Source organism: Mesoplodon densirostris, chromosome 8, assembly GCF_025265405.1.
Source record: "Mesoplodon densirostris isolate mMesDen1 chromosome 8, mMesDen1 primary haplotype, whole genome shotgun sequence".
NCBI classification, from domain to species: domain Eukaryota; kingdom Metazoa; phylum Chordata; class Mammalia; order Artiodactyla; family Ziphiidae; genus Mesoplodon; species Mesoplodon densirostris.
This window is the reverse complement of record NC_082668.1, coordinates 6,988,467-7,000,505: the sequence shown is the minus strand read 5'-3', so window position 1 is coordinate 7,000,505 and position 12,039 is coordinate 6,988,467. Positions and strand designations below refer to the sequence as shown.

Sequence of the window (12,039 nt, the reverse complement as noted above, 5' to 3'; positions counted from 1 at the left end):
CTCAGGCTGAATACCCTGCCGGCTTCCATTCTGCAACCCAGCTTGGGATTTGCATCTTCTCCGTTTGGAGGTGGGCCACATGCTCCACTTCCCACTTACTTGCCGCTCTGATTCTCAGTGCCTGTGTGTGTGTTGCAAATCTGTCCTTTGTCCCCGATGATAATGAAGGTGCCCCGGATGGCTTGAAGGACAGAGTTGGCCCTGTCGTTTGTGCAAAGAACTTGACAAAATAATTTCTAAGAGCCTGGCTGACCAGCATAAGCGACCAGCCCCTCTTGGGTCTGGGTTTGGATTTCTGGTTCTCTGCTCCGGTGGGCGTGAGGAGGAGCCCTGCCAGCTGAGCAGTTTCCTGTGGGTGCTGCTTACAGGCTGCCAAATGCAAAGCACAGCAGATTAGTCAGGGGTGTTCTTTTCTTGACCACTTTTAGTGCATTGCTTTTGACTGAGTGTTAAAAATATTCTGCAGCATATCTATAGTCTTCCACTAGCAGTGAATAGGAGAAGAAATGCAGTTTCTGAGAAAGCTTCAAAGAAATACTAGTCTTTATCTTTTCCCCAGCCTTTTCCGCTGAAACCCACCAGAGTCTTTTTCTGAACACTGTTGTTCTATAAATAGAGCAACAGCTCTCCTTTGGTAGCCCAAGATCGCAGCTCTCATCCGCTCTCTGAAAGATTTGTGTGTGTGTGTGTGTGTGTGGGAGTGGGAGTGGATTTTGGTTTAATTCTGCTTTTCTTTTATGTGTGACATGTGTAGCGGGAGATGCAAGAAAAATACTCTAGCATTTATCCTTTAAAGATAACTTCTTATAACTTTTCTGGGTCTGGGCTTGTTGGTTTCGGTGCCTTTTTTCCTCTTTTTTTCTTTAATTTGCATTTGGGAAAGATATGGAAGTGATGACTTCCTCTGCAGAGGTAAGGAAGACATTTGGGGCGAGGAGAGGTGACTTGGTCTGTGAGCGGGTCCTGCGGGGTCCAGAGGAAAGGCTCTCCTGGAGAGTACAGCAGGCGTCTTGTGTCTGCCCCGCTGGGCACAGTCAGCTGTCCTGTCTTTGAGGAGCACATTGAAATAGCATCACCATGTGCACTTGGGTCTGAAAAGAATCTTAGGAAACAACCTAACAGTCCTTCTGTATTGCAGAGCTCCTGGGACCAGAGGTTGGGACTTTCTCTCTGCCTTGGATTGGCACATGTCTCTTACGTTGATCTTGGGTGATGTGTTTCTCTCTCCTTAATTACCTGGAAGAACAGTGGGTGGCCTCCTCAGAAGTAAAGGTGAAGGTGCATGCCACAGAATGAGTAGGGCGGTTCCTCAGTGGTTTTTCCTCCCAGAGTTGATTCTCTAGGGAAGTGGAAATGGTTGTTCTTTGTGCTGCTGGGCCAGCCCTGACAGTGCAAATTCCATCAGACCCAGCATGGCGTCGCAAGCTGGCGTGTGCAGCCCACTGTGCCCAGGAAGCTCCAAGAGAACGTTGTGTGGCGGGGATAAGGGGAGGAGCAGTGCTGCCGGCCTCCCAGGACACCTGGAGCGTGGGGCTCTCACGGGGGGGTCCTGGTGCACAGCCAGATGCTGGTGGTGTGTGTAGGGGGTTGTCTTCAGCATTCTTCTATGGGGGGGTATCAGTGCATCGCGGGTTCCACTCCCTCCCCGTTAGGAGCGGGATGATGGAGGCACCAGGCAGCACAGACATCTGCTCTTGCCTCTGACACATTGGGGTGACGTAGGGCTTCTGTGTCTGGTTTCATCGTATGTCGTCTTAAGTGGCCACAGACGCCCAAGTGCTTTGTACAGCTACTTAAAAAGTTACCTAAAGTGCAGAGCTCTAGGGGATTGGGTAATTACACATTAGCTTCTCTGGACCCATGTTCTTGTCCTTGAGCAGAATTTTTATACATTCTGCCTCCATCGCCTGGTGGGCCTCCGTGTAGAATGGGCATTTGTTGAGGTGTGTGCAGATGCTGGAAGCCAGGCACTTGTTTCAGGGCACCTTGTTTATTAGTTTTGACTGTGTTAGTGGGTCTGAGTAGTTCAACACATCTAATGATCAGGTAGGTCCTTGCACTTTTAACTTGTAAGTGGTGTATAGGGCTCCCTCCTCCCGTTTGGTAAGTGCCCGGGAAGCAGCTTCAGGAGAAGCCATGCCCCATTCTTGGCTTTAATTGAGCTGAGCTGAGTGGACTGCTGTTCACCTCGTGATTCTCTTTGAACTCCTGCTTGGTGGTGGGTTGGTCAGATTTTGCAGGTGGAGGAGTTTTAGTGACTTTGGCAGTGGCTCTTCTCCTTGTTACAGTATGGGTAGACGCACATGCCCAGCCTGTGAACAAGGGTGAGGGCCCAAGGGGGCAGGCCTGGAACTGCACTGAACCCCATAGCAACCTACATCGACAGTTTTGGCAACAGGATCCTGAGAAATGGCAGGAAGCCAGAGAACACGGAGATGGGGCCAAGAATAGCTGAAAAATACCAAATGCTGAAGTTGGAGAGAGCACTGGCCTGGGGCCACTAACGGTGGTCCTGCGCCCTGCTTCTGCTAACCCCCCACCCCCACCCCGGGGCATATGCAGGGCACACCTTGGGCCTCTGACACACCCCCATGCCCCTCCCCCCGCCACTCTGGCACGCCATTGCCCCCTGGAGAATTGTGTCACCCTCCCCTGGATGCGTGCTCAGCCTGTCCATAGGTCAGGGTTTGGGGAGAGTGTGAAATAGTTCTGTTAAGCCATCGGCCCATTAGAGACACAAATGAACTGGAGTCACTGGACAAGCGCACGGCACCGCGAAAACACATGCTCATGAATCCGTTTCTGTGCTTTCAGACCGTCATCAAAGAGGGGATGCTGACCAAACAGAACAATTCATTCCAACGATCAAAAAGGAGATACTTTAAGCTTCGAGGGCGAACGCTGTACTATGCAAAAACCGCCAAGGTGAGATGCAGTGGAGGAAACTTAACGAGAGAAAACTATCCGAGGAGCTTCAGGGAGAGACTGGGTTCTGCGTCCTCATCTTGGGAAAAACCTTCGATTCTAGATCTGTTATTTTGAGCGAGTTTTGTAATACTCTAGGGGGCTGGGTTTTATTTGTCTCAAGCATGTTTTATTTCTTATGAACACTGATTTTTAAATTCATTTTCTTTTTCTTTAATGTCATGTGTAACCAATGGGGAAAGGAGAAAAGGTCACAGAAATAATCACGCTACCATTAGATATCATTTTTTTTTCAGAAAAAATGGGGGTAACTGGCTTAAAAATCTCTTATTACGGCCTAAATATCTTTTTCTTAAAAACACTTTAGTAAGGTATAATTGGCTTACAAAAAGCTGTACAGACACTTAATGTATACAACTTGATGAGTTTGGAGTTGAGTGTATGTACCTGTGAATCTAACTAAAAGTATTTTTAAAGTGTGTTGGGCTTTTTGGTGTGTGAACAGAAATTGCCTCTGGCTTTCTAGCCATGATCCTTCTTCCCATGTGCCATCTGTGTAAGATTTAAAGCTAGAATCACCAGGCAGATGCCAGTGACAGAGGAGGAGCCACTGAGAGTCCCGGAGTCACTGCCCAGTTTAGACGACTGTGGTGTCTGTCATGTACACTTCAAACACTAGCGTGTCTGCAAACCTAGTTTTTGGTGTTCTGAATACCAGTCTTTTTTGTATCAGTACTGCAGTCAATACTAATATTTCGGTATTAAAAAAAATCTGGAATCTGAATAATTTACATTTTGAGATGTATCCCTAGTGAGTTAGTGCATTAAAATTTGAAATTGAACAGAATAACTTGTTTAGATAGGGTTCTGACCACATCCTTCGTTAAAAAAATACAAAGCCTTACAATTGTTTTAGTTGGAGGGGTGGGGGAGTTACTTAAAAGACTGAGTCTCTTTTCTAACTTAATAGCGTTTCCTCCAGGGGTTCCTGATGGAGTCCTCCTAGAGGGGACGGAAAGGTAAACAGGAGGTGAAGGCTATGAACGGGGGGATTTGGGAGAGAGAGGAGAGGAAAATGGGGAGGGGGGCGTCTCAGGCCTGGTTCCCAGCCCTTCTTCTGGAGCCTGACTGTCTCTCTCCAGGACTAGATTCCCTCTGCTCTGCGCCCTTGTTTTCTTTCATGGCTGGGTCCCTTCTACTTCGGTCAGTCTCTCTTCCCCTAGAATTGTTTATTTTAGCCGGGACCTCTCCCCGCAAATGTGCGAGGTGGAGAAACTAAAGTCGGAAGGACAGAGGACCTTCAGTCGGGAACCTGCCCTCTCAGGTGGACTCGTATGAGGACGTATTTTTGGTTCCATTAATGCAATCACTGGGGAACTCCCTGGACTAAAAAAAAGTCTTGAGCTATACCTGTGAGCTCGGTGCTTTGTCAGAAGCAGGTAGGGTGAACTCACTCAGCGTTCATTTAGTTCTCAAGTGCTTGTCTGGGGTCGAGGGAGAGTGGTGGGCAGCCCTGGGTCAGGGGCACCTTAGCCCCCACTGACTGCAGTCCCTGTGTCTCTCCAGTCGATCATATTTGATGAGGTGGACCTGACAGACGCCAGTGTGGCTGAATCCAGCACCAAAAATGTCAACAACAGCTTTACGGTAAGCCTCTGGATGCACACCTTTCTTGATTCTTCACCACATTTGGTTTTCCTGTTTAATTTGAACAAATGTGTGTGAGCAGTTCAGACTTTTCATCCTTTGCTCTCTGATTGGAACAATTCCTGGTAAATTTTGAATTTACGGTTCAAAATAATACTATGGTTGGAGAATAACTGAGAATTTCGCACATTAAACAGAAAAGAACAAGAGGGACCAAATGAATTTTTAAAACATGTTGTAGTTTACATTTCTTTAACAGTTTTGCACAGAGGTTTGTTTTTCATGATTGTTATAGAAAATCTGGAAAATACAGAAAATATTGAAGCAATTAAAAAACAGCCATCAGGGGACTTCCCTGGTGGTGCAGTGGTTGGGAATCCACCTGCCAATGCAGGGGACACGGGTTTGATCCCTGGTCTGGGAGGATCCCATATGCCGCGGAGCAACTAAGCCTGTGCGCCACAACTACTGAGCCTGTGCTCTAGAGCCTGTGAGCCACAACTGCTGAGGCCTGCGTGCTTAGAGCCCATGCTCCGCAACAAGAGAAGCCACCGCAGTGAGAAGCCTGCGCACCGCAAGGAAGAGTAGCCCCTGCTTGCCGCAACTAGAGAAAACCCGCGCAGCAATGAAGGCGCGATGCTGCCAAAAATAAATAAATAAATAAATAAATTTATATTAAAAATAAACAGCCATCATTCAGCCACTTCAAAACATAGAATATTGATATTTTGGTGTACTTCTTTTCTTTTTAAAGCTCCTCCCCCCAACACATTTATAGAAATTATGTTGTACTTTCTGCAAAAGTTCTAAATGCATAAAATCGTGTGACCTCAGTACCCAGAGGTAGCCAGCTGCTCACTTTATTATTTTTTTTATTTTTATTTTTTTTTTGCGGTACGCGGGCCTCTCACTGTTGTGGCCTCTCCCGTTGTGGAGCACAGGCTCCGGACGCGCAGGCTTAGCGGCCATGGCTCACGGGCCCAGCCGCTCCGCGGCATGTGGGATCCTCCCAGACTGGGGCACGAACCCGTGTCCCCACATCGACAGGTGGACTCTCAACCACTGCGCCACCAGGGAAGCCCCAGCTGCTCACTTTAGAGTGATTATCTTCATGTCTAAATATCTATGTCTTTACCCACATATAACATGAGATCGTAGTGATCCTTTTGTTTTACATGTTTGGTTTTATTTTTTTCTCTTGACAGTTTATGGTGGACATTTCCCCATGTTGATTGATCTAAGTGTTCATCACATTTTTTAATAGCTGTACAGCATTTCTTGTATGACTTTACAGTTTTGGCTTTGGGGGCTGACTTTAGAACCTCATGTGTAAGGTATGACTCTAATAGCAGGAATGGAATATTTTAAAATATTTTTCTTTGTGTTATTAAGTGATCTTATCTAGAAATACAGTATGTTCCCTACCTTTTTTCAATTCTTTTATAACTCATTCAAGGTGGGTAATTTTCTTCATGTTTAGGATCTAACATTTTGGGTTAGTATTAGTTTTAGCTACTTTCAGGTTTTTTTTAAATTGTTTATTTATGGATTGATTATGTTGCTGCTCCAAATGGAATTTTCCTTCCTTCATTTAAACTTCTACTTATTTTGTTTTGGTGTAGTTAACTGCTCTTGGTTTTACTTTGTGGCTTATCGAATTAGTCAGACTTCCCTGACGGCCTCTTTTATCTTTTTTTTTTTCTTTTTTTTTTTGCGGTACGCGGGCCTCTCACTGTTGGGGCCTCTCCCGTGGCGGAGCACAGGCTCCGGAGGCGCAGGCTCAGCGGCCATGGCTCACGGGCCCAGCCGCTCCGTGGCATGTGGGATCTTCCCGGACCGGGGCAAGAACCCGCGTCCCCTACATCGGCAGGCAGACTCTCAACTACTGCGCCACCAGGGAAGCCCGGCCTCTTTTATCTTATTCCTCGTTTTATTTGGACTATTTTTACTTTTTCTGGATTAGTTTTATTGTTTACTTACTGGCTGGGGAGACAACTATGGATGTGGATTATTCTTTGATTTATGGCTTTTAGAGTGTTTACTAGGAGTAGGTGTTGAATTTCACTGGAGTGTTTTGAACATTAATTTAGATGATCAGTTTGGTTTTAGGTATTTGTACATTTCATAATAATAAATTGTTCCTGGTAATGTTGAATGTTATACCCTAATTTTGGATTTAGAATTTTCTGAAAGCATGTGTGTGCTTTTCTTTGGGTGGGAGGTAGCCTTTGTTGTGTTTTGATTTCGGAGTTAAACTAGCCCCACAAAATTCATTTAGTAACTGTCCATGACTTTTTGTGCTCTGGAACATTTTTATAGCTTTAGAGTTGATTATTTCTTGAAAGTTTGAGAGAATTTACTTTTCAGGGAGGTAATAAGGCTCTGAATAAACCTAAAAGGTTTATTGCAATTAAAAAAAATTATTTATTTATTTATTTATGGCTGCGTCTGCTCTTAGTTGTGGCACGTGGGATCTTTTGTTTTGGAGCGCGGGCTCTTCCTTGCGGCACGCAGGCATCCTCTCTAGATGTGGCGTGTGGGCTTAGTTGCCCCGCAGCATGTGGGACCTTACTTCCCCGACCAGGGATCGAACCCACGTCCCCTGTATTGGAAGGCAGATTCTTAACCACTGGACCACCAGGGAAGTCCCTAAAAGGTTTGTTTTTGCTTTTTGATCATAGGAACTTTTTTACTTCTTGAGTCCATTTTGGTATTTACTTTCCCATTTATTCCACACCTTCAAATTTAGTAACATTTATTGTTTGCACTTTATTTTTATTTATTTATTTTTGGCCATGCCATGTGGCATGCGGTATCCTAGTTCCCCGACCAGGGATCGAACCCATGTCCCCTGCATTGGAAGCATGCAGTCTTAACCACTGGACCACCGGGGAAGTCCTGCACTTTAAACATAAATGTCTCTGGTTAGATCCCCTTTCACATACCTAATTTTACTTGTTTAGCTTTTGTTTTTCTTGTCATATTTCTCTCTTTTTAAAAATTTTATTGAAGTATAGTTGATTTACAATGTTGTGTTAATTTCTTCTGTACAGCAAAGTGATTGTTATACATATATATATTCTTTTTTCATATTCTTTTACATTGTGGTTTATCACAGGATATTGAATATAGTTCCCTGTTCCTATACAATAGGGCCTTGTTGTTTATTCATTCTATATATAATAGTTTGCATCTGCTAATCCCGAACTCCCAACCCTAACCTCCATCCCTCCCCTACCTACTCTCCCCTTTGGCAACCACAAGTCTGTTCTATGTCTGTGAGTCTGTTTCTGTTTCATAGATATGTTCGTTTGTGTCATGTTTTAGATTCCACATATAAGTGATGTCATCTTGTATTTGTCTTTCTCTTTCTGACTTTCTGACTTAGTATGATAATCTCTCGGTCCATCCATGTTGCCGCAAATGGCATTATTTCATTCTTTTTTATGGCTGGGTAATATTCCATTGTATATACATATCACATCTTCTTTATCCATTCATCTGTTGATGGACATTTAGGTTGTTTCCATGTCTTGGCTATTGTAAATAATGCTGCTGTGAACACAGGGGTGCATGTATCTTTCAAATTATAGTTTTACCGGGGTTGATGGATTATATGGCAACTCTATTTTTAGTTTTTTGAGCAACCTCCATACTGTTTTCCATAGTGGCTGCACCAATTTATATTCCCACCAACAGTGTAGGAGGGTTCCCTTTTCTTCACACCCTCTCCAGCATTTGTTATTTGTAAACTTTCTAATGATGGCCATTCTGAGCGGTGTGTGGTGGTACCTCATTGTGGTTTTGATTTGCATTTCTCTAGTAATTAGTGATGTTGAGCATCTTTTCATGTGCCTGTTGGCCACCTGTATGTCTTCTTTGGAGAAATGTCTGTTTAGGTCTTCTGCCCATTTTTTTATTGGGTTCCTTGTTTTTTTGTTATTGAGTTGTATGAGCTGTTTGTATCTTTTGGAAATTAAGCCCTTGTCAGTTGTATCAATTGCAAATATTTTCTTCCAGTCAGTAGGTTGTCTTCTCATTTTGCTTATGGTTTCCTTTGCTGTGAAAAAGCTTATAAGTTTGATTATGTCCCATTTGTTTATTTTTGCTTTTATTTCTATTGCCTTGGGAGACTGTCTTGTCATATTTCTTAAACTCTATCATTTTGTTTTTTAAGAGATCCAGTTCTTAGATTATTGAACAATTCCATTTTTCTATTACCTAATTCACTTTATGCATTTATATTTATTGTCTTCTGTCTGCTTTTCATAACTTTTTAAAATAACTTATTGATTAACTCATTTTTATTTTCATATATATAAATAATTAAAAGACATTAGGGACTCAGAATTTAACTGAGTGCATTTCTGTTCACATTCCAACATTCCAAAGTTGTTTTTTCTCGCAGTAGAAAAATGTTAGTCAAGATAAATTACATTTCTGATAAAGTTATTGAAGAAAATTTTGAAGTGTATAAATAAAATAGGAAATTTAAAACCATCCACATTCCTACTACTCAAAGATACCTAATAATATATATTGATTTATGTTGTTCCCACCAAATGTGTTTTATAAAGTATAGTTTTTAACCTCTTTCTTCACTTAACAGTGAGCTTTTCTTCTTATAATATCCTTCAAAATCTTGTTTATTCGTGTTGCATAGTATTCCATCATATAAATGTATACGTTTAACCAGTCCGTATATTCCATTTTTTCGTATAAAATAACACTGTGCTGTACACTTGTACACAGATACTTTTGTATATTTCTGATTATTTCCATAGCCTAAGTTCTTAGAAATGGAATCCCTTTTGAGGTAGAAAGTGTGAACTTTTAAAATGCTTTTGAAAAATAAATTAGGTACTGATACGTGTTACAACTTGGATGGGCCTTGAAAACATGCTGAATGAAAGCCAGACACAAAAGACCACATATTTTATGATCGCATTTATATGAAATGCACAATAGTCAAATCTGTAGAGACAGTAGATTAGTGGTTGCCAGAGGCTGTGGGAAGGAGGAGTGCTAATGGGTACCGGATTTTAGTTGGGGGTTTGTGGCAGAATGTTCTAACATTAGATAGTGGTGATGGTTGCACAACTTTATGAATATGCTAAAAACCACTGAATTGGGGCTTCCCTGGTGGCGCAGTGGTTGGGAGTCCGCCTGACGATGCAGGGGACACTGGTTCGTGCCCCGGTCTGGGAGGATCCCACATGCCGCGGAGTGGCTGGGCCCGTGAGCCATGACCGCTGAGCCTGCGCGTCTGGAGCCTGTGCTCCGCAACGGGAGAGGCCACAGCAGTGAGAGGCCCGCGTACAGCACAAAAAGAAAAAAAAACCACTGAATTGTATACCGTAAAAGGATGAATTGTATGGGAATTATATCTCCATAAAAAATAGTATGCCACTGTGCTTTGGTACTACATGAGTTATTATGGAGCTTTGTCAGTCTGATTTGAGAATGAACCCTGATTTATATACTGTCTCTATGGGAAAATGTGTGCCAAATAGTTGACTTCCAGATGTCCAGCCAGTTCCTGTGGGGCGGTCATGGATGGTTTCCCAGCCCTTGGGGCAGAGGCACTGATTCTTTCACATTTATTTTAGATTTTGTTAGTGCTGTAAAAACTTTTTCATCTGAGGATGTGCTGAAAGGACAAGAGAAAGATTAATAATGAAGTTCCCCAGAAATATCCCAAGATAAGGAGACCATTTCTGAGCAATCCGTGATGGCGTCTGGAATTTGGGGATACATGGGGAGTGTTTGGAGCCAGTTGACCGGTGCCCACTTCCCCGAGGCATGCTTCCACAGAGGGTCGGTAGGTTCTGGACTCTCCCATTTCTAAGGCCGTGCAGTATTTACGGTCTGAACTCTGAACCTGTCACTTCCCATACAGAAAACTGCAGGAATCTGCATGCAGGTCCTAGGAGGCAGGGCCTGGCCTTGGACTTTGCCAGTGCCTGGCCCATGTGTTCAGGGAACTGAGTGCAGAATGAATTAATGCATTTGCCCAGAAGCTACTACATTTCCTGGGATATCTCATTTGGTTTTCCAGCTATTCCGATAGTAATTCCCAAATTCCACAATTTCTATTAAAATTGCGTGCCTGATACAAAGAGCAAGGCAGTGAAAGTTGCTGTTATCATGAATCTACCAACAGATGGGACCCTTTTGTAACTGGAAAAGAATGAGTAAATTTGCTCCACATTAGAAAAGACTCCATTTTAATTTCTCCCTAAAATGGCCAAAGAAGTGTATCATAAAGAAATAAGGATCCAGGGACAAGAGACTTCCAAGGGAGATGGGAGGAAATACCTGGGGGAGAGGAGAGATGTTTATACAGGTTTGATGGAAGCAATGGTACGAAGGAGGCTTACGTAACTGGAGAGGGGTTTGCTTGTCTTCTGTTCTTTAAGAACAAAGTGAAGGTGGGATGCAGCTAAAGACACAGATATGCCTTTAGATGAGGTGGAGGTTTGGCCGTGGGAACTCTCAGAAGATGGGGAGTAGGAGCAGACAGAGTCCTCTGCATTCTTATCTTCAAGTGGGGTCACCCCTTACAAGGCCACAGAGCATAACAGCAGCATGAAGAGGAAAAGGGGATTTGCCAGTTTCGTGTCCCAGCCTCTGAAATAACATGAAATATGTTTTTGATAATTAAACATGCTCATATTAATCTATGAAAACTAAAAGGCTTTTGGTATATTATTGCCAAATTGCCTTTAGAACTTGTATGAGTAGGACTTCACGAAGTGGTTTTTTTCTATCCTTTCACAAATACCATGTGTTAAAATTTTAGAACCTCTTTGCCACTTTGATAAAAATGGTAATTTGTTTTATTTCTTTGATTATCAAAGTGAGGTCAAACATTTCTCACAGTCTGTTGGCCATTTGTATTAATTTCTTTATGAATTGATTTTTCATGTGCTTTTGCATAGTCAGCTCTGTATTTTGGGGGTTCAAAATTACTCCTCTCTCTTACTCTATTTATCTACATAAGTTTGCCCCCATTGGCTATGCTTGTTTTAGTGGTCCTTTTTTTTAAAAACTAGATTTCATACACTAATAATAGGCCAAAATTGTCAGGTTAAAATACTTCTCATTTTCCCCTTATATTTCTTTTCATGGGATAATTTAAAAATTATTTTCAGCCTTATCAAAAAATTTACAAAAAAACCCAACAACAACAACAACAAAAAACTTGGGCTTCCCTGGTGGCGCAGTGGTTGAGAGTCTGCCTGCCAGTGCAGGGGACACGGGTTCGTGCCCTGGTCCGGGAAGATCCCACATGCCGTGGAGTGGCTGGGCCCGTGAGCCATGGCCGCTGAGCCTGCACGTCCAGAGCCTGTGCTCCGCAACGGGAGAGGCCACAGCAGTGAGAGTCCCGCGTACCGCAAAAAAAAAAAAAAAAAAAAAATTTACAGATTTTCTGTATTCTGAACGTATATTTTAACTACTATGACT

At 43.0% G+C, this 12,039-nt stretch overlaps 1 protein-coding gene across 3 annotated transcripts in view; it reads left to right on the top strand.

The window, feature by feature from the left end:
- Positions 1-12,039, top strand: part of DGKD (diacylglycerol kinase delta) — a 109,823-nt gene that overhangs the window by 27,417 nt on the left and 70,367 nt on the right. For all 3 annotated transcript variants that reach the window (XM_060106248.1, XM_060106247.1, XM_060106249.1), the window contains exons 2-3: positions 2,815-2,925; positions 4,492-4,572. In XM_060106248.1, the coding sequence (XP_059962231.1) occupies positions 2,815-2,925; positions 4,492-4,572 (192 nt within the window). The remainder of the gene's footprint in view (positions 1-2,814; positions 2,926-4,491; positions 4,573-12,039) is intronic.